The sequence below is a fragment of the Haliotis asinina genome, chromosome 8 (assembly GCF_037392515.1).
Source record: "Haliotis asinina isolate JCU_RB_2024 chromosome 8, JCU_Hal_asi_v2, whole genome shotgun sequence".
NCBI classification, from domain to species: domain Eukaryota; kingdom Metazoa; phylum Mollusca; class Gastropoda; order Lepetellida; family Haliotidae; genus Haliotis; species Haliotis asinina.
Window position 1 is genome coordinate 25,880,747 of NC_090287.1, and position 27,872 is coordinate 25,908,618.

Here is a 27,872-nt window from a genome sequence, read left to right on the forward strand (position 1 = left end):
TATCAATCACGCGCACACATGAGTAAATACAAACACACTGTACCAATGCACACATACTCTCGTCACAGAAGCAAGAAACCATGCTGGAACATACAGTAACCCTGTCAGTAGTTTTCTCTTGGCATTAGCTAAATCTGCACACAAATAAATCCCTTCGATTAGAATTTGTGTCAATGACTGAGAATGCATCATTGATTAGTCTCTGAGGACAATGGCTTAATTATGCACATCTGACAAGCTTGCATGAACCATAGGGTTCCAGTCGATATTGATGGCAATAATTTGGCTGGGTTTAGTATCTTCCCGGTCAAAAGTTCGCTTCTCTTTGATGCAGTTACTTTGCATAGACTTGTCAAGCAGCCTTTTGTTTTTCCTTCTCCTTAAGTTGTCACACCTATAGGTGTTTCTAGTGCTTGACGACCATGGGTCTTTATCAATCTTTTCAAATGATTATCGGGATGATACAATGGCTCCCTGGCACATCATGTTCACTTCTGGCTCGACAATGAAGAGTGAGGTTTATTGAGTGTATCCTCAAATACCCTTGAGCTATAGCTCAAGTATTCTGTATCTAAAGATCTATCAATATGTAGGCTATAAATACAGATTCTAACTACGTCCAAACCATACTGTGATGCTTTCATGGGCACATGAACTCTCTCCCTGGTAGTTTTATATTAGTTTACTGTTAATTAAATTTAAGTAATATATTGCAACTCAATGAATAGACATAGTTTTGATAGCTAGAAAAAACATCACTTCTTCACGTCCATATTTGGTAACAGAGTTTGTTAGAAATGTTGCAATTTCATTTTCAACCAGCAGACTATATTTGCGACTGTCATCATGCAACACACTGGCACCTGTCCTCAGCAGAGCTCTGTGTTTAATGAAAACCTACCATCTAACAGTAATAATTTACAAGCATTAAGTGCCATTTCAAACCTTGTGTTCATATCAAAAGCCCATTCAGGTAAGAATGAAGGACTGTCATAAACTTTCAATGTCTAACTAATGTAATATACTCATGGAAACAAATAAAGGAACACACAAAAGATCAAGTGTTCCTATAGTCTTTTCTGGGATTCTTCTCATGCTTTATATTGCAAAGTGGGTGAAAATACATAAAGGAACACTTGTACTTTCATGTTTTCCCCCTATTTGTTTCCATAAGCATATGTTTCATTCACATCAATATCTACTTGAAACATTTATAATCACTGACATTCAAAATGCTGTCTATTTCTGAAAACTAACATCCAAAAGTAAACTCAAATTTGGAACTGAGGGTGAGAACTGTCTTGCACCACTGCACAGAAACAATGCAACTTGTAGAACCTCAGATATTACAAAGTAACAACAACTCAAGGAATCTTGAACAGTCTTTAAAAGAAACAGTTTTGGTCTCAATGTTTGCTGAAAACATATCACAAGGGATCTTAACAGATTCTTCAAATAAAGACAGGAAGAAAGAACACCTTACTTGTGACTTTGTGAATACTTCCCATATGAAATCTGCAAATGTTTGTCTAGAGACCAGTAACAACATAATCTCTCCTCTTCATCCATAATTTAGTTTCACAATAATTCCCTTTGGATCACCAAGCCCTGAGAGATGTGCAACATTTGTAGAACAAACTGGCCAGGCCCAAGTGTACCCCAGGTGTGAACAGGCCTGACCCCAGAGCTTGTCAGTTTGACCCAGCCTGCCCCTGAGATCCTTGAGTTCACTTCCCACAGACAGCGGACATCAATGTGAGGACACACAATGCCAGTCAAAATAAACATGACCTGCCACGTCCACTTGACCCAGGTAAAAAACGAAAACCTTCCACTGACCAACAGTGATATGACTAAACAAGGGCACATTAAGAGTAACAACTGTCTGAAGATTTGATTTACAAAGAGACATGTATATATTACATATTTGTGGGACCAAGTTACCATGTTATACGAATTGTTTTAACAAAATGTTTGTTGACAGTCCAAGTTAACATTTGCTAACAATGTCTAAGGTCAACAAAATTACACATAAATTCATTTATAAATATATAGGTACTACTTAACAATGCTATAGAGCAAACCACAAGTATGTTATGTGAAATGTGTCTCAAAATGATTCCAAATTTTGAACACTTGCGACTGTTATGTTTAATTTGTGCCTGTCAATTATTTTGCAATTGTTCCAGTAATCATCTGGAAATTAATTCATCCATGAATTCATTTATTTTGCAGAATGTTTCCTTGGATTGACAACTGCTGTGAAGACAATGCCAAGCCAACAAAATGCTGATACAACTAAAAGCTGGTATTCGCTGATGCATTGTTTAGTAAGACGTTCTCCCTACAGAATTTCCACCAAGTTCAAACTATCCCTTAAGGACTGTTAACCACATAAGACATTAATAAATAAATGTAATATCTTTTCAAACAAAACCACACTGTCATGACGTTACACAAGTTTTCACATGTTCATACAAACAAATCATCCATTGTTGAACAGTAAAACAGCTCTGCTATGAAAATGAACACTTATTTTATCACAAAAATGGATTCATAATTACATCAACAACGAAGCAATCTGAAGTATTTCATGCTTTAATTAACAGTAACCTTTAATTGTCCTGAACATAAAACAATGACAGAAACTATATCCTCACTCAAGCCTTTTTATAAGACAGTGAGACAAGAGATATCTAGAAACGAGATGCATGCAACATCAAACCTTATGTCCAGCCATCTCCTCCATATTAACCCTCAATGTGTAAACTGATTCAAAATTCAAAATGAGCGCCTAACAAGGTGCTGTAGTCATGTGAGGGAATGGCGGGCAGATTTCAACCACCAGTGTCTCTGTGACACTCAGTGCTGCTATTTCCTAGTTTGAAATTGGGTGAGTCACCACTCCCTGAGTGACCCAACTCTCGGCCTGGAACTCAGGGTACAATAATATCGATGCCATTAACGCCTACATATTTAGGTCATATTGCTTAATCAGGGCGGGAGTTGTTTTTTCCTACAGGACAATCTGATACAAAAATGTTTTCTATTGTGTGCAAAGCTTTAAGCTTGGCACAAAGATCTATTCAGATCCTTAAAACTTTCTACAGACGTATTGTAAATGTTGTTCTAGAGCGACTTGTTGTAGGAACAGACACATGATAGATGACATTATCATGTTATACAAATCTTATCCCCACCCATAACTGAATGACACATGTACATTTACTAAATGGTATGTTACACATCAATACTTACATGTCAAAAAATTATTTTTTTGAATTCAAAATGAAAGCTTCCATTGTGTGTTTTGTATCAGTTTTTCACTCATTATTAACAGTGGTGACATCAATAAATGATCACCATCAGCAGCAGCGCGGCACCACCACAACGACCTCTTCCATCAAGTTCCATGTTTATCAATTAAATTCCCTTCAACTAGTTTCAGTATCACATTCCCACACAGCAGTCAGCTGACAGGGAAATATTACTGAAAAGCATAAAATGTCCTCAGGATATGTTCCGTATCATGTGTTTCTTTTAGCTTATATTTTTAACACTCCATTCTATTCTACATTTGAAAATCTTTCAAAAACAAATTTCGAGTAAATTATTGATTTCCTTTCAGCTGTATTGTTGCTACTTTATGACTCAGACTAGTCACAGGCAGCTGAAATAGCATATCCATGGCAACCAATTTCTAGTGAAGACATAGCCAGAATTCACACATTCAGTAATTATTGGACACGTGGTGGATTCATTCATTATACACAGAAATTTGTTGCATTTGATTTTACTTAAGTCTGTGAAAGGCGTCACATCACCTCACAAATTTAGCCATGATCAGTCATAGGTTTGAACACATACTTGGCTCAACCTTGAAGATTCTTGACAATTTTGTTGTCAGTTAGTGTCAGGTTTTCATGAATATGGAAACCATGTCAACATATCAAAGTGCATTTTAGTCATAGTATCGTAGAAGTCATCATCATCATCATCATCATCATGACTGCGATAGGTATATATATATATACCTATATATATATATATATATATATATATATATATATATTCCTTTGTTATGTTTATACATAAACTATCGTGGTTTAAATACAGCATGAGTTTTATGGAACTTAATTCTGATAAAGATACTGCCTACTTTGTGTTCAAATCCAAAAAATCTATGTTAACTTTACACAATGTCCATTGATTGATGATGCCAACAGGAAACTATTAAGTGGACAACAATCAATCAGCCCTATCTGCGGACAGATTGTGATCATAAATCAAAGTTGCTTCAAACTGATATACTGATTTCCTTAAGACTGAGGATATTATGTACCACATGCTCTCAGCAACTTTCACTAACTGCTTCTCACCCTCAGGATATCAGTATTGGAAACACATGGCTGTCCAGAGGTTGGAATTTGGCCAGAATTTCAGAAATAAATACAAGGTGGCAGTGTTCATGTAGGAACATGTAGGAATCTCTGATACTTAAAGATTGATTGTGGCATGGGTTGTAAATGTCCAGAAGTAGAATATCTTTTCTCTTCAAATTTCAAAAATAGATCACAGTCAAATGTATACTACCCATCACAGTCAAATGTATACTACCCATACTACCCATCACAGTCAAATGTATACTACCCATCACAGTCAAATGTATACTACCCATCACAGTCAAATGTATACTACCCATACTACCCATCACAGTCAAATGTATACTACCCATCACAGTCAAATGTATACTACCCATCACAGTCAAATGTATACTACCCATCACAGTCAAATGTATACTACCCATCACAGTCAAATGTATACTACCCATCACAGTCAAATGTATACTACCCATACTACCTGTAGAGTCAGTTGTGTAAAAGTAGTCACTTACTTCAGCCAACTCTTCTAAACTACATTTTGCAAAATATTCCATGATGTTTAAAAGTAGTGTTTACACATGAACTGATGTACTGTACAACAAACTCTTAATGCTGAAAAGATTATTGCCAAAAGTTAACAAACAAAACTCGTAACAATTTGAAATTCATAACAAAACTTTACACATACACACAGCTGTTCAAATGCACACATTTTGCAGCAATATGATGCATGATCCTCATGCAATTCATCTGCAAGAAGGCTTGCAGTTGGTCACCCCAAGTCAGCAGCACTCTTCTTAATCGAAAGCAATTTCATTGAAATGTGTTACATCAGCATTTCTGCAACTGATTTTGTTTGTTCAGCAAGATATAAACACCAGTAACTAATCAAGTCTGGACCAGACAATCCAGTGATTGATGTCATGAGCAACCTTCCATACTTTCAACATCAACAGAATATCAACAAAAGCCATCAGCAAAACCATCAAGAGACGTTTTACAAGCACTGGTTGCTTGGCACATCTAAACATGAATGCCAACAGGGCAGAGAGAAAGAAGCTGAAACCCCAAACTGCAAACCCGATTTACTCATCATTCAGAATACCTCAGATCTCACAGTCTGGCCCATCGGTCAACCAGCAGGCTGCCATACTTGTTCTGTACAAATACACATCTCTCTACTTACAGGAAGAGCAGAATCACCTGGGTATGGCCAGTATCCCACAATGCTTTCTTTTATCTTCTCACTAATAAACAATTATATTAGTACAAATACACACATGAAAGGACAATGCTAAACCAGTTGCTTCTGTCAGACACACCATGTATCCCTTTCCTTCTATCTTAAACAGTTCAACATCCAATCACAGATGTCATGTATATACAAAAAGTTTGCCTTAAATAACCACCTTCCATGCCAATAAGGGGCAGCGTGGCAGGTCAGTGGTTACTGGTCTGCCTGCCACAGAGTGTCATGTGTTCAGGTCCACACTTGGCTACAAATCAAGAGCATAACATTGGTGTTCACTATACATGGAGAGTTTATCCAAACCGTTTTACCTATTCATTCCATGCATTCATAAGTTTTCTAGTCATGCTTCATATCAAGAGCGTCCTTGAAGCAGATGATTTTCAAAACAACCTAAAGGAGAAATCCATATTGATGATCATTTTTGGGCCACTTTTTTATCATTTAATCAGATCCTGTTGGATCTTATGTATATCCAAATCAATTCATTCTGGCATGTATGACATATCTACTGCGCAGATGAGCTCTACCTTCCCACATTATCTGTCCTACCAGGCCAGGAAACATTAACCCTGATAACGCCTGTGCTATGATATGTCCCATAGGCATGTGATATATGATCATATCAAAACCTGCAAGCAGAGGCTTGGCTCTACATGCTGTAGTTACAAGCATACAAAACTGATCACTCAAGTTTTAATCTATGCTTTGAAAAGGAGACTGTGAGAGTAATACAAATCATTCTTAGAAAAACACAAGATTCAGGTGTGATGAGGACACACACACACACTTGACTGAGTAAGTTAAAATTCAAAGTCACCATGGCAATTATTCAGCCATATCAGGACTAGAACCATGACTTCTTAAATACTTACATTATAAAATCCGTTCCAATAGGACAGTAGGACAACCAGAGATTTAAAACTACCACAGAACTAAAACTTTGATACATGTACAATTTAAGATATTACATAAAAAAAAAGATCAAAGATCAGCAGCAATTGAAGGTAGTACACCATATGCTTGCTGCCTTCACGGATCCTAACTGGATTCACACATCCCTTCAGGCACTGGCGATTGTACTGATACATGGCCATTAATTGAAACAACACAGTCATATTCTATGATTACTGAGCTTGAAATAAAAAATTCACTTTGAAAGTTTTGAGACTTTCTTGTCCTCTCAAACACATGTAGGTAACTCCTAGGACCACTTGTTTAGTTTGTTACAACCATAGTTGGTTATTTTGAATGTACATACATGCAGCTGGGACCAAAATCCAGTTATATCTATCAGTTTGTTGCAAGCATGTTCGTTACAATTGTAGTGTATCGTACATTGTATGCATTCATGTGAATCTGTAGATGTATTTCATATTTTTTAGCATCACAATAACGATTTGATATGCACTTTCTCTATGTTGTTCTCTTTCAAATCAATTTCTAAAAAGTCCACACATCATTAAGTTTCAACAATGGTCAATTCAATTTCAGCTTGTATCATAATATTCTCATTTCCTAGATCCATATTTTCCATATTTTAGTTTGGTTAGGATATCAATTTCCAGAGACAATGTCCATCAATATTCACCGACCCACACCTGAGAGTGACAAGCTACAGTTGGCCATGTATATGAATACTCACTTTACAGAGTTCAAGTACCTGCTAGCCCAGACCTCTCCATGACACTAGGTGACAGCTGTTGCTATAGGTTACCATGTATGTCAAATAAAGTCCACTTCAATCAGGTTCCAATGTAATTTTATCCTGCTTTTTATGGAGATCAGTTATGAATGAAAGTATACAGAATGTGTCCCTTGAAGTAAACATGGCAACTTCCACATCAGAAACAGATTTCACAGATTGGTGAGACACATGACAGACATGTTGTCTCCAAGTGATGCCCTACCCAAATACAACTTATACCTAAACAATTTTATTCAGTTTTAAAGAAAATTTTAAAATCAAGCACAATGTTCTGAAGAATTAATAGACATAGAGATTTATCTTTCATAAACTGATACTCTGTCTTCAGTATTATCAGAAATGGGCTTCACACATTGCACCTATGTGGAGAATCGAAGCTGGGTCTTCGATGTGACAGAGCAACTGCCCAACAATGACATTTTGAACTTCTCCTTTCCATCTGCAACACTGACCAAGACTATTTTGTTAAAGAATCTCAAATACTAACAAAATCACTGGAAGCAATGATTATTTGTTCTTGGTCTGAGAGTCCAACGTTATTTAGCAATTCTAGGAAGTAATTATTCAAGGATTCAGTTCAGCATGTTTTCCAAGCTGCAATGTTAATCATCCTCACGCATGTTTAATTTGGTTCAAATCCGATAAAGAATCTCTAAGAAATGCTGTGTTCAATTCTCAAAAAAAAAAAAACCAGATGTCAAGCAAACATTTTACTTGAAGAACTTGAGGCATACATGTTATCTATTTGTGACCACCATCATCTTATGCATTTAAGGCTGAATCTAAATAAGTGAAATGTTTCTTGGCATCGGCACGTCACTTTTATTTGCACACGTAACATTTTTTTATTGACATTTAAAAAAAAAATCACTTGACTTGGCCGCATCCCGATCATCCATTTGTTCACTATAGGAATGAGTGTCGGCAAGAACGAGTGTGGATCTGCAACTCGTTAACATATACTAAACTTCCCAAGATGTATTTCTGAGAAAAAAAATAAAAATTATTTTTCCTCCCAGGTCACTTTTTTTCTATAATTATTTTTTAAAAATGTGCTACCACCCTCATCCCCTTTAAAAAAATGTGACCAAGAAACATTTAATTTTTTTATGCAGCCTTACTGACGTTGAAACTTGATGTACAACCCCATGTCCATTCTGTATTTCCTGATAATTTAATAGCCATTTTTATGTCTAGTCAATTTCACGAGTTGATCGCATCAACTGACGGCAAATAAAAGATTACATGCTTCTTCCACAGCATCCCTTGTAAGAGGTGATACTCGATTCATCTGTCCAAGGAGTTACATCATTCTTGACATTAATCCCACAATGCAACAGTGTGTAATCAGTCCTACTGCTGAAGTGTCACGCAAAATTGCTCACACTCTTATCAAACCCACACGGAATGTGGCACAGGCAAACAAATGTGGGTGAAGATATCAACAACACAACTGAAAACTGTTTGGCATCTTGGAAAGCATATAGAACAGGAAAACACTATGCCCATTAAATCAACTGATAAAATTTGAGAATAAACAAAACAAAAATTTTAAACGGTTTAAAATGAATAAAAAAAATGTAGTACAACTATGAACATACTAAACGTGTTAAGGATATGCGATCTGACAGTTGGAAATATATGAGCACTTGAGTGTGAAGATTTGCAACTGAATGCTTAATAGTGAGTGAGTGAGTCTGGTGTGACGAGCAAACACATTAACCACTAGGCTACGCCATAACCCTTGAATGATGAACAGAAACAGCCAAAGGAAAAAAGATTTAATTTTATTCTGCTTGAAGAAATTGAACCCTCGATCAAAATGACATGATTGAGCAATAGTAAAACAGAAATGAACGAAGACATGCAGAGATGTTTAACACATGAACCTGCTTGACAATATGATGAACAACCAAAAACCACTTCACAATGTTGTATATACAATACAACCTGCACCATTCACAAAGTTGTCTTGTACTGAAAACAAGTATCAAGCCTACTACACCATTTCATGACTTGTACTCTAATGTTCCTTGAAAGGAAACTTTAAAATTAGTAATTCAAAAACAACACAATGATTCTCTTGTTGAAAACTATGCTTGTCGTAAGAGGCGACAAATGGGATCGGGTGGTCTCGCTGACTTGGTTGACACATGTCATTGGTTCCCCACTGAGCAGATCGATGCTCATGTTGTTGGTTACTGGATTGTCTGGTCCAGACTCGATTATGTACAGACCACCGCAATATAGCTGGAATATTGCTGAGTGTGGCATAAAACTAAACTCGCTCACTCTTGTTGAAAACCCTGTAGCTGGTTCAGAAGAATGTTTCCTTTCAGCATAACACCTTGATACAGAATACAAGATGTTTTATTGCACACCATAACACATAGATAAACACATTCAACAAGCCAACATGTTTCATTCATTTATATGAGGACATCCATCCAAAGGATCACTTTTTGATGTCAACAGAAAACTGTACCTTTCCTTCTCTGCACTTCCCTACAGAAGCACATTCCATCCGCAGCCATCACAGTTATCGGTCTTGTCAGTTTCAACTCCTAACAAACTTTCTTCATGTCACCCACCTTTCTGTGTCTAGGACAAAACATCAGCCATCTTTGCTCTTGTCACAACACCCAACAATCTGACCAATGTGACCCTTCTTCCTAACACATCAGCCAGTGCTCGAAAACAACAATGAAGGGCTATTACAAGTCTTTTCGAAATCAACTGTGAAATAACTGTGAGTTCAGATTTGGAAACGTTCAGGAAATGAACTCTTCAAAGTGCAGTTTATTTTTAAAGCATGGTTTTCGCTCTGCATCAGACATTTAGAGTTAATGGTTGGAGCATCACCTTTGTAATCACCTGCAGGACACGAACACTGTTTACATATTCATCATCTCTCTCATCACCCATCATGACTTAACACCGTCATTAAACTTAGACCATTTTCTATTTGCACGACTTGACTTGATGGCCGCTTTATATTAAATGCTCATTAAGGTGGTTATTATTTCAGCATAATCTGTATTGACAGAAAAAAGCTTTAGAAATTGGAATTCTGAAAAGTTCCGAAAAATGTTGTAGCTTCAGTTTTTTATCCAGTTTTCAATTTGCATGTATTAGTTCAAGCCTTATAATGCTGTTTTTTTCACCTCATGCTTTTATGCTGGAGTGTTTTTTTACTCATTACCTCCAAACCTTATGATTATCAATCTGGTAAAATGACATTTTAAATCCTACAGTAAGATGACACAATATCTAATTAAGAACAATAAACCTAAAGAGATTGTGGATATCAGCTTACATCCATGTGTCAACAATCTACTAGTGTTCTGTCTTTTCAACATATTAATTTGTACAATGCCACTGAACACCTTAAACATGGATTCTGGCACTACAGAATTAAATTATTATTATTAACTGTTATTCCCAACATTCAAAATTTTAAAAATTCACTATAAATAGCCTTTGAAATGAAGAATCAACAATAAACCATAATAAGTAATGAGATCAAGCGAGTTCTCTTGCATTCAGGAACAATTATGCTTCAAATTCCAAACATTTCTATTATTCAGGTAAACCATTTTTGATATTTTTGTCATATAGCTAGCTTTCAATAAAGTACAGGTCTATGTGTGTCTGAGATCCACTAAATGAACTATGTTTTGAGAAATGGCAAAGCCCCACTCACCTGACCAATGCCACATCATCCTATAAACTGTCCTCTGTTCCGTTACCAGAACATCTTACCAGAAAACAGTATGTCATTATATCCTGGTGCGTGTAACCCATCCCACAGAATGTCACTGCTAAGTAGGTTACAAGTTTTACATCATGACCGACTGTCCATCTCCCTCACAGCCAGCTATTTGTAGGAAGACATTGCCACAAGGGTTCAAGAAGTGAAGCCAAAAGAAATCACTTCTGACACTGGCCGGCCATGACCCAAAACTAGAAGTGAAAATCATGTTTAACTCCGAGACACCCCCAGTACTGCCAAGCACCAAGTGATAGGATCTCTTATTTTCATTATTTTTCCTCACTGCATTCCCAAACAAGTTCAGTATACACATAGTTCTGTCTTTTTAATGCTGTTAGACAACCTGTCTATTCTGAGCTTAGTTTACAAACCTACCTGCGATTCATATAGGCTAACATGTCTCATCATGCACCTCATGGCGATAATAATAGAAAAATACCAGACATCACCACGACAGATATTTACCGTGTCAGCACAAGTAGCTCAAGGAGTAACGCCAGCATCCAGAATGCACCATTCTTACTCAAAAACATACTGTCAGCATCTTAAGTCTACTTTCAACATCCAAATTTTGGGGTTTTTTTCAAATTAACCTTCTAGTCTGAAAACCCTCCCTCTGCAATTCATCACGTACTCCCCCTGACCAGCGTAGAACTGCGGCATTACGAACTTGACGCAAACAAACAACATGACACTGCTAAGAATACTGAGGAATGCTGCTACAAACAAACCTCTTGATACCTGGAGATCCAAAAATGAATCTAATCTACTGCATGTTGAAGGTGATCACCTACATTCTTGCTCAAACAAACTGTTTGTTTATAAGACATAACACCTATTGCTTGGATGATTACAAAATCAGATAAAAAATTACAGCTTTAACACTACATGAGTGGCCCCAACTTAACCTGAAAACACTTTTCACTTTGTTGACAGTAAGTGCTGGGACAAACTATCTCAGGCTGTCTATTTTGACAGAATCTGGTTAATATATACCAGCATTATATCCATCACGTTCTCATTTTGGGTAAATCAATACTGTGTAGATATATGATATAGATTTGTTAGATGAACATGTGGAAAAGACATGATTTTCTCTGCATCAGTTGTTCACAGTGGTCAATAACATTCACCGAAATATATAAAAAATATGCATGAAATGTGTGATATTCAAATATAGATACGAGAAACAACAGTGGAAGGCATAAGATCACATTTGACAGGCGTGTTGTACCATTTGACAAAATCCTATATTTTCTTCCCTATTCAGGATCACCAGAACAAATGTTGACAGTGAATGTGATTACTCTCCCATGTCCTCCTTATTTTCCCTCATAAGAAACATCTTGCATAACCATGGTAATGCTGTATGACATAAAATCAAAAGTGGATTTATACAACATACCAACGTCTTCTTGCAGTTCAACGCCTACATTACTCATGTGAAGCAGGCTCATTTTACGAAAATAATATGCTTGGCAGTTGCTTCATCTGAACCAAGTTAACTGTTACTCCGTGAAAGAAATAATGGTTCCTTAAACATGATAAAATATTAGACAATCTCATAACCTCACTTAAATTTTATTTCTTTCCATGTTCGGCTTCCTAATTGTTCAAATATTGACATAAATAATCTGTATAACATGAGAACAAATCAAATTTGCTGCCAGAGATTTCTGATGCATTCTTGACAGCATTCTTCACTACCTTCAAATACTTTCATTCTTTTTAAGGAAATAAGATGGGTCAAATGAAACTAGTTCACAACCCGACTCAAAATTAAATCTTGGAGAAAACAATCAATCCTTTGAGCAGTTGCTGAGATTCTGTAAGACAGTTAAAACCAAAGACCAGTGCCAGGGTCTAACTAGTTTCCAATGTCTTTATGCCATACAAAAAGGTTAAATGTCAAAAGCAAACAAAGCTATTCTGAGCACACTGCCATTTGCAATTCCCTATCATGGGTACCATGACATAGCATCTAAATCAGTGGCATCCGATAAGGTCATGACGACTTTCAAAGAACTGTAATTTTTTGTCGCTTCCACATCGGGCTCAAGTTTTCAGATTCCTGCTAACAATTGGAACTTCTTGCGTGGTTGGTTCAACATATCAGACAGGTGTTGCTGGCCTGTAGCAAATTAGTCGGCAGCCCTGATTCACAGAGAACATAACAGCCCTCTGAAAAATCCCCTACTTAGGAGGCCTTTAAACAAAAGGAAGAAAAGTATGCAAGTGGTCTGCTTGCTGAACTTCCAGCAGTGATTTTCCCAACAAACAACCACAAGCGTATGTGAAATTCTGCTTATACTATTCAGACGAACCAGATGTTTGTCCACAAATACCCGCAACAAAAACCTCCTGTTTCAAACATTGTCTTTAAACCTTGGACTAAATACTTAATATGCACACTGCACAATTGTGATGCACTTTCAGCTGCTGTTTGATCATGCACTGTTTTGTTGGTGACCTCAAGTTTTCATTCACAAGCCTTGTGTACATACAATGACAGAGACTTTGAATTCAAACAGCACACAGGAACATCCTGGGTAAAACCAAAGCAAAAATGATCTTAGTATGTATAACAATGTAATATACTACACACAATTACTAGGGATTTCACTAAAGGCTTTATATGAGATCAATTCCAAATGTTGATAGTAATGCAATCACAAAATTCCAATATATATGAGAGATAACGCTAGTAAAAAATGCATCATGAGTCCAAACAACAAAATTCACAACAAAATACTTTCATCTTGAAACTTTGAGATAAATATATGACTACAAATAAATGTACAATGTAATGTTTAAACCATTTCTTTACAGAAAAAATTAAATTTCCACAGATGTGTTCCCGTGAACTGGACGAGCAGCTGGTCAAGCACACAAACTGAGTCTGCAGCCAGGAAGCAGTGCCAGGAAGGATGGAATTAGTCAGGACCAAGATATATATCTATCAACACATCTGTCAAAAGCTCCACCAAGCAGGAACTCATGGTCATTGTAAAGCATGTTAAACAGTTGGGGCAAGAGGGCATGCTACCAAAGGAAATAAGCCATGACAAAACATATATTTTCACACCAAACATTTCTAGTTGGCTACACACCTGTTCATGGTACCCATGAGTGAGTTAGATGGGTTATTTCCAATAAAGAAGAGGTAATGAAGAGTGTCCCAATAAGCTGGCAATGAAAATTCCACTTCTACTGTGCTATTTCTTGAGCATGCATATGGCCTTCATGCTCTGAAAGGGGCAGAACCACACTGCACCAATAGTGCTTATTAATACTTGGGCATTCTACCATGTCTCAGCACTTAAAACATATTAACCACTTTGGACCTGTAACATTTCATGCATAAGCAGGTCCATATATTTCTAGTTAATGTACTTTAGACTTTTGTATACAAAAGCAGCACAATAAAGTTTACAACAATTAACAAATTAATTTTTAATGTAATAATAGATTAAAGATATTTACACTATGTGTTTAACATAAACACATGAAGAGTTTGGACCCTTTTATGTATGACTTCAATCAACCGATCAAAGAGCATTCTGCATCTGTTCATATGGACAAGGCACATTGCTCCCAATTGTATAATGCTGGATAATTGCAGAAAATTAGGTCACACATTAATGTTTCGTCAGTTGGCAATAAAAGGCTTATCCAATAAACACAACCAGGCTCAATTACTGTATTTATTATTCATCTCTAATATGCACTTTCACGGTCTTGCAACTAACACCTACATGATATTTCAATTTGATCCTTCCAGTCTGAAAGCAGCATTGCTATTTTAGATGTGAAGTTCTTCTAAGCAATCAATGGCTGGTACTAAGAGAGCAAAGTACATGTAAGTGGAAATCACACAATATGTATATGATGTGGTGAAGTGGGTTTCACACCATATTCAAGATTACTGCACTTATATAGAGATGTATGTGTGAATGTGTGTGAATGTGTGTGTACTGGTCTTGGCTAAATGCTGGTTTTTATAGTGCTAACCTACCAACAAGCCAAGACAACATTAGACTCCAAGGCAATCTGTCCTGAGACCTATACAACAACTGCCAACTTTGGATGTTTTATGTATATGTGTGTTAAAGGACAGAACTACCTGCTTTCAACAATTAGACCAGCAATCATAAAACCAGATAAGTGTAGAAATGATGTACAATCTGCTACTGGAATGATAAGTTCTGATTCCTATCATGATACAATACTGCATAAAGATGTACTATAAAATTTACCATGTCTTGACAAACAAAGTAAAGACTCCTTACTTTAAAAGTAAAGTAACAGGTAAAAGAAAAGAATACAGTGCAATAGTTGGTCAGGTTTATCAATGCGAGTTCCACAATGAATGTGACCAGTTTCACAAAATACAGCATTGAAGTGGGAAACATGGTATATACTTGGTATATATACTTGCCAGTGCTGGTTGTATCCGTTGTTCTACTGACTTCCCATCACAATAGGTATGAAATATACACAATATCCACCAGTCGTATAATGTCCATATTCCCCTGCTGTCCAGCATGTATAGCAAAGCCAACTGACCATGGATTTAGCTCATTGAATGAATACTGAGCTATCCAGGCTGTGTGTGTGCTGATAAGCGATCTATTCCAGTAATTGCCATTCAGGGGAATTACACTAATCTCTGGTTTAGTGGTGGAGTTAATCCAGCTGGTGAATGGAATCATGCAACTGATAATCTTATCAGGCTGCTGGCTGGTTTTGATACAGTTGTGTGTGCAAACTGTTCACAAAGCAGTGCCACAAACATTTTACTGATTAGTACATTAGTAGAAATGATAACAGGCATGCTCAGAATTAGTTTCTGGTTTTTAAACAATGGAAGATAAGATATACAATTCAGCACATTACAGCTGACATGTTTATACTTAACATTAACTCTGCAAGTTAATGAAAACATGGAATTAGTAGTTACTAATATTATCTCATAAAGACACAAAACAGCTAATAGATATTGGTCCCATTTATTTGTCACTGAAGCATGTTTTTTACTGATAAAGAACACTATTTTCTGTTTGAAAAGTTTTTTTAATTGTTATTGACAAATTAAAACATTTAATGTTACCACTCAATGAAGTAACCATTTTGTTGAAAATATTGATACATACTTAATACGCCTTTGCATGAAAGGTTCCATAAAACCGAGGAGTCCTTACCCAAATTACAAATTGGACATGTATGAGTCTGACTGTTGTCTACGGTTACAAACATCACTGAACTTTATATCAGACAGGTTACTAAAGGATGAAACCATGGGTTTGATATGAATACATATCATGTCTGTATCTGCAAAGATTTAAAAAAAATCCCTTTATGTTCTGTCTCCCAGCCACTAACGCACATGGAAAAGAGAATAAAACAGGAAAAGAAAAAATATTCAGCTCTGGCATTTGTAAATGAGACATTGATATATTGCCTTACTCACAAAAAGTATTATTATGTCAAAATAATGATCACATCAAATAGTCAAATCATACATATCTTAATAACTTTTCAGGTAAAAAAATTAACTTTGCATTGTTTCAGTATGAATGATCTACAGGTATTCAATTCTAAATTGCATCAAAGCATGTATAAGCCTCAACTTAATGGCGACATGTCCATCAAGTAGGCAAAAAAACCCATAAGCCATTCTTGTAGTTCAAAGAGCAAGAGATTTTGCCAGGTTAACTGAAGAATCTGCAGTCACCTTGACAACATCTGGAGTCACCTTGTGGAGGCACAGAAATGGCTGCCTAATTTACCTCATATCAGACATTTGTTTTCTATTTTCTTTGGGTTTATCTGCTTGTATCTGTTCATGAGACTAATGTTAGAAATACCTGGTCTGATATTTCACCTGCTCCTCTTTGACCAAGATCACCACCAAATCCCCAAAGGATCCAAATCACATCTGTGTAGATGCTAGGGACAGTGGAGTATGTTAAGTAGTTTTTCTCCTGGCAGCACAGTAGCAGGTCACTCATAAATACTGATCCCCTGTACCTTCATCGCCCTCTTCAGTCAGCAGACTTCCCATCTATCAAGCCCGCAAAATCCTCCCAATCTCCTGCCCATCCTAGCCCCCATGCTTCACAAGGCTCCATCATCCCCTTCCACTACAACAACCCTTAGCCCTCACCTGCAGACCAGCTCAGGTATCATTAACATTTGGGGAATGTCTGTCCAGTCCCGGTGCGATGCTTCAAATATTGACTTAGTAGAAGTATATTATGAAAAACGATCCTGCATATTCAGCATTATACATGTTATAAGCCAGTATTCGCAGGACCCTGATTCAGTAAGACAATGCAAGCATGACAGTTAAATTTAAACATCGCTAAATGCTATTTCGTTACTTCATTCTTAATAAAAATAAACAGTGTCAAGTTTGACACATCATTTTTCAAATCCATGACTATGCATGATTTTCATGAACAAAACAACATAACACTGTACGACTAGTTCAAGGTATGTCCAACATTCATCAAGTTGGATCCATAAGACTAAGCAATGTCATTAGCTCAAAGTAAGGCAGTGCATCAAATACTTGATCCTCGCCAGAACGTAGTGATCTGGAGGTCTGTATTACTCTACCACATGACAATGTTGTATGTTGTCCATTGATCCTTACAACAGTAACATACAGCAAAATCATTCAAGATAGCAAATATCTAAAACCCATCATGATATCCCAGGGCTTGATTTAGTGCTTTGTGCTTGCACTGGTGTAACCTAGTACCTAATCCAACTTGCACCATGTGCAAGTCAGTTTATGAGTAGGTAAAGTTATGACCAAAACATTTAAATACTTGCATCTACATACTGCAACAAAAGTAATGCCAAAGGAACCTGATGGGTGCAACAAGGTGTTTTATTTAAGGTTGCACAATGTGCAAGTAGGTTAGCATCTGTTGTATCTATCCCTGTATCCTATCTGTTGGGCAGTTTGGAACTATAGGACCACTGCCAATACTGTCACTGTGGCAATGCAAGGAAGGTGCTCCTGTTGCTAGGAAACAGAAGATAAAGAACTTTTCTTTAATACTTACAAATACTCACATGCTTATGACACATACTCACACTAACCCAAGCTTTCCCCAATATCATAATGATTAATCTTTCAGTAACTTATCATAAAAAAAATCATATAAAATCATATAAAAAAAAATCATTGATAAAATTTCAAATATGAACATATATTTTATGTGTCACTGCACAACTTTATATAGCTGCTGTAAGGATTTTACTATGCAGATTAATTATCTTTACCAAATACATATGACACTGTAAAAATGTTTCTCATTTGGCCACAAAAGTTACATTAATATACATGCTACAGCTACTTGATGTTTGTGTACATACACTGTATATCAAATATGACTTAATATAAATGAGACAAGTACTCAGAAATGCCAACATTAGAATGATTGTCGATTGATTTTCATTAAATGAAAAATTTATGTTTAACCATTCTCATGATACTGCAACTCTTAAATACACCATTTTGTATGTGGTCTTCATTTAATCCAGGAATGTGTATGCCAGTAACACTTCACTGTATGGAAACTGATTTTATGTGAATGATATACAGCTTGCTCGTTTGTATGTTTCACCAACTGAACAGTGAGAGCAAACGGTCTTGTTCTGTTCTGTTACTGCATCAATCTTGATGAAAGATATACACTTTGAAGTGCATACACAGGGTTTATTCTTTACTCGCCAATAGTTTATGGTTACCATGGAAACAATTTCACAATACTGAAAATTGAATGGTGACAAGTACTAGTCAATGTGGTGCTGATAGTGACATAATTATATCATGTAAGTTCAGGTTCAATACTTTCTTGCAAAGATGTTGCTGCTTCCAAGCTATTCTTAACATTTTATCAGGAAACAATTTTGTTCTACAAATATTTTCATGAACCTGATGAAGCATGCCATAACTGCATGATGAACAGCTGAAAGAATAAAGAAAACCTTCATGCTTTCATAATCACCAGAAAGGTTACCCTACAAGAGGCATGATGGTATGGTGTCAGGAACATGTATGGAAGGGAGCCAGTTTATCGGTTCTTGGTCTGGGAAACCCTACCCAGAGGCAAATCTTGGGTAATTAGACATTGTTGAGATAGGATGTTGGGGTGTCTGGCTATACAGTGTTTCAGCATCACAGGATCTGCTTCAATCCTTCCAGATCCACAAACATCCTGCATCCCAACACAAGCAGGTAAAGTATGGAGGGCCACTGAATCTAAATAACCTCCTCATCAACCGTGTGCTACAGATGAAGTGTCAGTCTACCTGTCATAATAAACATGTAAATACAACTATCAGCTCCTACTGGCCAAGCAGAGGGTTATGAGGTGTTATTCTACATTGTTGAGTTGGCTCAAGGTGTCCCCATGTCATAATGATCATAACAAACACAGACTGGCTCCTACTAGGCAAGCAGAGTGTTACACCGTGTTATTCTACAGTTCTGAGGTTGCTGAAGGTGTCTCTGTGCCATAATGATCACAACAAACACACAGACTGGCTCCTACTGGGCACGCAGAGCGTTATACAGTGTTATCCTATACTGGATACAGAGGTGTCCTACTTCTAGCATGCCATACCATATTTTCTAGTGTATCACAAGGATCATACTAAATTTGCTAGTAGGGAAGCTGTGATACATTCATACTTTTTCTAAGATGATACTATTATAGATATATTCAAAACTGTATCAGTAATTAGTTTTCAAATATGTTCATGCATCGTTTACATTTTGAAACTGTATCATGTTTTTTTGATGTTATGAGAGTTATAAATGATTGTTTTTCACACACAAAGATTGGAAATTAGAACTTTTAACCTAAGAGAACAGTGAGTGGTTTAGTTTTATGCCAAACTCAGCAATATTCTAGAAAAAAAAGGCAGGGGTCTGTAAATAATCAAGTCTGGACCAGACAATCCAGTGATCAACAGCATGAATATTGATCTGTGCAGTTGGGAGCCAATGATGTGTCAACCAAGTCAGCAAGCCTGACAACCCGATTCTGTTAGTCGCTTCTTACGGCAAGCATGTGTTGCTGAAGACCTAATCTACCTCAGTGAACACAAAATGTTGACCTTTTCATGGACAATTATAAAAGATAAAATAATAATGTTCAAAATGTAACTAAATTTACTCACATGATTCGAAAATAGGTATCATGGTATGTACTGAATCGTGACATGGGTATCGTAATACGTACAGATTCATAACACGTATGTATCGTGACATCCCCATTTTCTGGTGTATAATGAGGATCACACCACATTTGTTACTGCATAATGCTCACTGAAGTAAGAACAATAAGTATTCCTGGTTACAAGTTTAAGGGAAACATATTTCATGTCTCTGGGAAATAGTGCAATGCATTCAACAACTGCTTCAGATGAAGAACAGGAAAGTTACTTTGATAATGTAAGTGTAAATTTTGCTAGAAAGGCAATATCAATATTGTATTTAATGCCATTCATCCTTAAATGATGATCAGTTTAAGGGAGTAAATATTTTTACGGATCAGGGTGAAAACAGCTCATGCTGAAGTACTTCCTCTTAAGAATTAAGTAGGGCAGTGTATTAAACAGTCATTGCCAAAAGGTTCACAATGCTCAGGCATGACTGATTACATAACTGGATTGCCCAGCACACAACTGTCCAAAGCTCAGGTTAACCCACTGCTGGTAGTGTTGAACAGTACTGGAATTAGGCTTACCTAGGAGGGAAAATTCAATATAGATTCAATATACATGACATACATGTAGTGAGGGAGTTTTTTTTATATGCCACTTTTAGCAATATTCCAGCTATATTGCTGGGGGATACCTGAAATGGGCTTCACAGTATACATGTAGTATATGTTGCCTATGTTTTTTTCTTATCTGATTGGGTGTATATTGTTAGTTGAATTTGTTTTTTTAGCCACGCTTGATTTTCTTCAGCATTATGATATTTCTGTGTATGTGATATAATATTGTGCAGCGGAATAGTTTTGTTACAATCCTATACTCCTATAGTTTAGGCAACAGAGACTTGTCAAATAATCTAGCCTTGAGTAAAACTTCTGTCTAATACATCCTCTAAGGAGACAAACCAATCCACTGTCTACTGATTATAGATAGCTATATGATATAGGGCTGTGGCATAACAACCTTGTAACCAGTCCACCAATCAGAGACCATCTAGTGACTACAGGTCTGTGTCATTTGTGAATCAGAACAGTGTCGGGTCTGCCAGATGACAGAAATAGGAGGTCCTCACGTCAAGAACATGAGGGGATAAATCACACTGATACTTTAGATGCCTGACCAGACACTGCTGCCAAACTAAAACATTCAACATAACTATCATGGAGTCACTGATAGAACATGAGGACGCCATAGCCATAATTAACATGCTACCAAATTCAGAAGAAGACGTAATTGTGGACAAAGATGGACTTCTTTGAAAAGATTATATAACACTGTAGTCCAAACTTCATCCTATGAGCTGCTGGGACATTGTAACAGTACAATACCTTTTCACACCCCACTGACTACCAAGACCCTCCCCCCACAAGAGAGCTGGCAGTAGGCGGGGTGGGAAACGTACAGTGGATATACCACCCCAGGTAACACTTACAATATGTTATAATCACAGACCATACTTCAGTAGATATATATCCAGCACAATAGGAGACCTACTTGTCAATGAAATAGATGTTCAAATACCATCAAACACCTTAATGATCATCACCTCAAGTAAATTATTCAATGGGAAAGTATGCTAAACATACTTTTAAAGACTACCTTCTATTGATCACAATCATTCACTCAAAGGGAAGGGATCTGACATTTATACTAATGGAGATTTTCACAAGCTTTTAAGCAATATAACAGACATATTGGTAGCCCTTAACATACGAAAGAAACATATGAATATGTTTGCTTCCAAGTCATAAATCCCTTATAACAGGTTGCCCATGTGTAGTGAATACACCCGTGTCAAAAGGTCAGATATGCACATACTTATCGGCACAGATCTCCCAGTGATATACATAGAGATGGGGTTGGAAGTAGTTTTATATGTACTTCAGAATAACCATATACCTTTGTAAAATCACTCAGCACTCAAACTGACAAGCATGAGTTAGCCTGCTCTGCTACCGACATAAGGAAGAGGCCATTCACACACAATGGGAGGAATGAGTAATACTGTGTCAAAACATACAGGTGAAGATATACTCTTAAATGTTCCAACTTTTCAATAGGCTTTGTGACTCAAAGCTATATTCAGTGGGGTATGAGAGCATTTATCTGCAGTTTTTATATCATGTCAATAGGCCTTATAATTTACACCACACTGTATAATTATGACTGTTATTTACCCCTTTCCCAGGCTGGGAAACATCTTTTGACTGCGATCTGCCCGAGGTGTAGAAGGTGTTCGGTGGGTTCTACTAGTACTAGTTTCATATGCTCATACACCAACTCCTATGCTTAATGCAAACAGGAACAAAAACCACAACAGAAAAGAAATAAAAACGTACGCTGAAAGGTTGATGTTAGAAATATTAACATTATAATGGAATTTCAAATTTCCATTACTACTGATTATGGGCATATTCACAAAGAAACAGAAACATTTCACACACTGGCCATATATCATAATTCTGCGAAGACAGATACCATGGTTACTTGTAAATGATGCTAATAACTACTTCATCATTGCCAGAACTGTACAGAGATGCCATGACTTTAGTCACTGCATATTGACAACACAATGATATTCTGATTTACTTCAAGGTCAAATGTATACCTAAGCTGTAAAAATGTCACTGAAAACAATATCACATCTCTGGAGCAATACAACACCTGCATATAGTTCATATATCTGTGACAAAGTTTTGTTTTACGCCACCTTTAGCAATTTTGCAACAATACCATTGCAGGTAATACCTTAATGGACTTCACACACTGTGTGCATGTGGGGAATCGAACTCTGATCTTCAACATGATGAATGAAAGCACTAACCACTAAGCTGACCTACCTAGCCTCAAACTTCTGTAATTTTTGCTATTGTGTAATTCAATCCCAGATCAATGGGTTTTTTTCTATACTTAGCGACTGGGACAGAGCATCCTGTCAATGGAAATGCTCACAACACCAATGATCAACGAGCATCCAAATGCCATGCTTCCGCAGTGCAGGAGACTCAAATGGAAATCTAATTAAAAGGTTTTCATTTGGACAAGAATAAGATTGTATTATTCACGACCTGTGCAGTGATTATTGATCTTAGTTTTGTCAACTATTTCCATATTGAGCGCTGAATTGCATCTTTAATATCAGCCTGACAACACTGTCAATCAATGAGCTAAAAAACGAATCAAATGCACAATGGCTGGTTGTACTCAAAAGAAAAAATCTTAATTAAAATCAAATTACCTCATATTTTTACAATAGACAACTAAAACATTTCAAATGATGTTACCTGACAAACGAGGAAGATATACAATTATAGAAACAGGACACAAAAACAAAGCATAGTTTTAGTAATTCTGTTACATGATGTCATGTAAAGGTGTGTTGATGGATATTTGAAAAAAGAAAAGTAATAACTTCTTGGATGCTTTGTTTTCCTCTACTTTCCACTGTAATTCCAAATATTAAGGTAACCACAGGTGAGTTCAGTGTTTTCATTAAGTTATAACTTATAGACTTACTAGTTAACAAGACCAGTACATTTAATAATGTGGACCTATCATGTAAACTTTACTGGAACATGGCTTATTATACATTTATATTACTTCCAATTACCAAATAGTGGAAACACTACTTAGTACATGTTTCTATTAAAAACAAAATCACATCTGTGACAACAAAACGATATACCAAAGGATTATATAAATGAAAATAGTGGCAAATATTTTATACTGGCTCCCATCTTTCAATGGCAGTCTCTCAATATGTCAAATCACACAGAAAAGCACATACATTTATGAACGTTTATGATAACATCTATTAACATCTTTTCTTTTTCCTTTTGACACAATACACAAATCCAAACATTGTATCCATGGGTTGATTGATGTTTATGACAATCGCAGTGATAATCATTGTCCACACATTTATTTGCACATTGCTGTCACATTGCTGGAATACTGCTGAGTTTGGTGCTAAACAATAAACAATCTAACAAGTCCAAGTATAAGAATCTAACACCTTGTGTTTGTTGTGCCACGCCCACCAGTTAATGGTCAACACATTTAATCTCCGTTTTAAACTGTATAATTCCATGTCAACATGTAATATTCTCCAATACCGCCCGCTTTGGAACCACACGGAGGGCTTGATTTCAGTCTTGTTGGTTGCTGCCGTCTGGTTGTCTCACTCTCAGACTTCCAGCCTTGGCTTATCACATCTCCGATATTTGGCAACCAGCACGAAAAAATACATCACTGGCATTCCGTGTATCCCAAACCACGCACATCCACAGTAGCAGGCCATGTCAGTCCGAAATGCACGTGTAAGGAAACGTACTCCTCAAGCCGAGAAACGCATTTCAACGTAGATATGTAAACCACTTGTTCCTGTTACGGAGCGCAATGGCCTATGTGCAGTCATTTCAAACCGAAATATTCTGGGTCTACATCGAGAGCTTTTCGAAAGGATTAAAGATGGTGTAGTTGTGGTATCGAATTATGATGAGCTGTATGGTATCTACACTTACCTTGAGAGTATTCCGTGTGTGTTATAGCCAGTAATTCACCCGTGGAGGAGACTCCACGATGTGAACAATGGAGGACCGCACTGATATCAACAGTACTCTTCCATGTCCTCGCTGTCAGGCCGCATTGAGCGCCGGTGATCTCATCAAAAGTAACGGCACATTTCATTGGCCAATGTAACTAGGATTTAACCAATCAACGAAGGCAAAGTATCAGGGAGGGGCCAAGAGCTTTACACTCAAACATGGAGATGAATGAAGCCTATAAATGTATTGCTCCACATTTGGAGTAAAATATTGACACAACGGTCACGCAACGACGTATTATTTCCAGGAGCAATTGTCATCGATTAAAGAACAATAGAGCTACTAAATAACACTCTAACGGTTTAGATACAATTTTTGTAAAATTGTTAAAATATTTCATACATTTCAGACTGAAGCTAAAGAGAACCCCTGCCAAATAAACTATATTATTACTAATTACTCAGAATATTGTAATGATCACGCGAGGAATACAGTACATTTCGCAAGACTAGTGTACATAGCTCTTCGAACCACAAAAAGAAACCGTTGCAAGTCTTTGTATATGATTTGATTATTCACTTGGTATTCAAACATGGCCGATGTACCTGATATCAATATAGTAGGGTATCAAATCCTTTGGGGCATAATTCTTCCACAAACATTCCATGTACACGCGTTCCCTGCTTTCTATATCTGGCTCTACCGAATCCCACATGGGTAACTATGTTTGATTCCAGTGAGCATTCTGTTGGCGTTATACGCTGGGCGAAATCTTTACCTTGCACTCTGAGAGAAAACTCGCCATCCTCCTGTTTGGCATTACACCATTAGCATGCCGCCCCGGTTGTATAAATGCACGCAAAGCGGTTCCGGATAAATCAGATACTCTACTGTTTCGTATGGTTTATATGAGAACCTGACCTGAATATTCTGCCCCAGTTGCCTACCCAGTACAGTGTTTTTTCTACTTTACCTAGAGTAAACATATGTCACCTGAATACTCAGTGCCATTTAGAAAGTGGTCAAATGTAGCATATGCTGGGATTACGATTTCTCGGTAGAGCTCTGATTCTAATACTTTTGTTTGGTTGCGTCCCATCCGGCATTTGAACCCACGCACCCATAAGTAGATGGGACCTAACCCAACAAAAGTGCCAGAAGCAGTGCTTTACTGAGAAAATGTAATCCCCAAAATAATATAATATGTTACATATGTCACCTACAGCCTATATGCTCATCGGTTACATACCGTGACGACCACCCATTTCCAAATCGACTTGTCATTTGTAACCTGTGTATGTTATGTGCCTGTTAACACTGTCTGGAAGGCTAAAAGCGAATGTCCACCATATATTGCGAACAGATGTCAAGAATTTCTGTAAGGCCGTTCTGGCTTTTACAGAAAATACCACGTATCTTGATCATTATGGCGCCACTGGTGGCCCAGTAGCCCAGTAGCCCAGTAGCCCAGTTGTCATCAGCGGTGCGACTAGCGTGATGTACAGAGTTTACACCCATCCGTTGTTCGAGTCTCTCTCTTCTTCCTGATTACGACCCCTCGAGGTCGGTTCGCTTCTCTGCTTTGAACAAGTCATACCGCAATTCGTCATGATATAAATGACAAACAGTTTAAACGTGTGCATGACTGAAGCTATTTACATACATAACGTTTACTTCGTGTGACATATGGCATCACACAATGCTATGTGATGGGTTTAAAACAAACACAGTTAAAATAATTGTTCTTGGATTACACTGCAAAAAACCCACATACTTTTTCAAGTAGAGATAAATCATACTGGACAACCAAAATTGCTCAGATTACATAAAATGAATCATGGCCACCAGTAATGTCCTACCCATTACCATAAATCTGTGTATAAAGGGGTTTTACGAGTATTAGAGAAGGAGAAACTGGATTACCCAGCAGTGATATATACCAAGCTGGGACTCATATCTCAGACCCACACACAAATACAGTAAAGAAAGTGCATGCAAGTCTAGAACACGTGGCAAATCTACATTGCAACGGAAGAAAGTGTCTCCTCTTCTTTTCATCATATTTTACGATTACAATTTGGGAACCCTTTTCTGTAAGACGTTAATTTCAGAGACTACATGTCAGTCTACCGTTTGGGTCTCACTGCCACGTCCGCCTCCATATTAGATGTGTGCATATGGGTTCTTCATGCTTGTAAACGTCGTTCTTTTAGCATCGTACCAGACCGTGTCAATGTTTTATGTTTTATGAACTTATATTCACACACAGATCACAGAGAAAGAAATGTAATAACGGGCGCATGGACAAACAATGAAATAGTGGGTGAGTTTAGTTTTACGCCGCACTCAGCCATATTCCAGCTATATGGCGGCGGTCTGTAAATAATCGAGTCTGGACCAGACAATCCAGTGATCAACAACATAAGCATCGATCTGCGCAATTGGGAACCAAGGCAAGCATGGAATGCTGAAGGCCTATTCTACCCCGGAACTTCACGGGTCAAACAATGAAATAGGTGCGACACATGTTCGCACGGGAGAGGGAAGAATGAAGAAACAGACGAGTATTTGTGATGTGCATTTACGAGGACGCCCCGACGAGAATGGACTGATAATCAAATATGAATGCGATCAGTTCCAAGCTTAGGTCCAGCCTTTTCATACGTCAAGTGATCGTCGACCTGTTCCCACTAGTGCGAGTGATTTTAGTTTTACACTGCATTTGACAACATTCCAGCAACACCAGGGCAGGGGACGCCAGAAATGGGCTTCACACATTGTACCAATGTGAGGAAACGAACCCGGGTCTTCCGCATAACGATCGAACGCTCTATCCACTTGACTACCCCACCATCCTCACCTAGGAACTTTAATAGCACTACTAATGGACACGCTGGTCATAAATCATATCCTAGTTTAGTTTTTTCCTGTTGATGTACCACTATTACTACCATGTACAGGGTCACAGACT

At 37.3% G+C, this 27,872-nt stretch overlaps 1 protein-coding gene across 3 annotated transcripts in view; it reads right to left on the reverse strand.

Annotated features, from left to right (window-relative positions):
• LOC137295367 (nuclear migration protein unc-83-like) overlaps positions 1 to 27,872 on the reverse strand; it is a 134,407-nt gene that overhangs the window by 85,736 nt on the left and 20,799 nt on the right. Inside the window, exon 1 of one of the 3 annotated variants that reach the window (XM_067826690.1) lies at positions 24,878 to 25,019. The exons of 1 other annotated variant lie outside the window; for it this stretch is intronic. Coding sequence is in view for 1 of the 2 variants with exons in the window: in XM_067826689.1 (XP_067682790.1) it covers positions 2,726 to 2,749 (24 nt within the window). In the remaining variant the exon portion in view is untranslated. Of the gene's footprint in view, positions 1 to 2,725; positions 2,765 to 24,877; positions 25,020 to 27,872 lie in introns of those variants that run through there. One more of the 3 variants, XM_067826689.1, reaches the window with a different exon arrangement.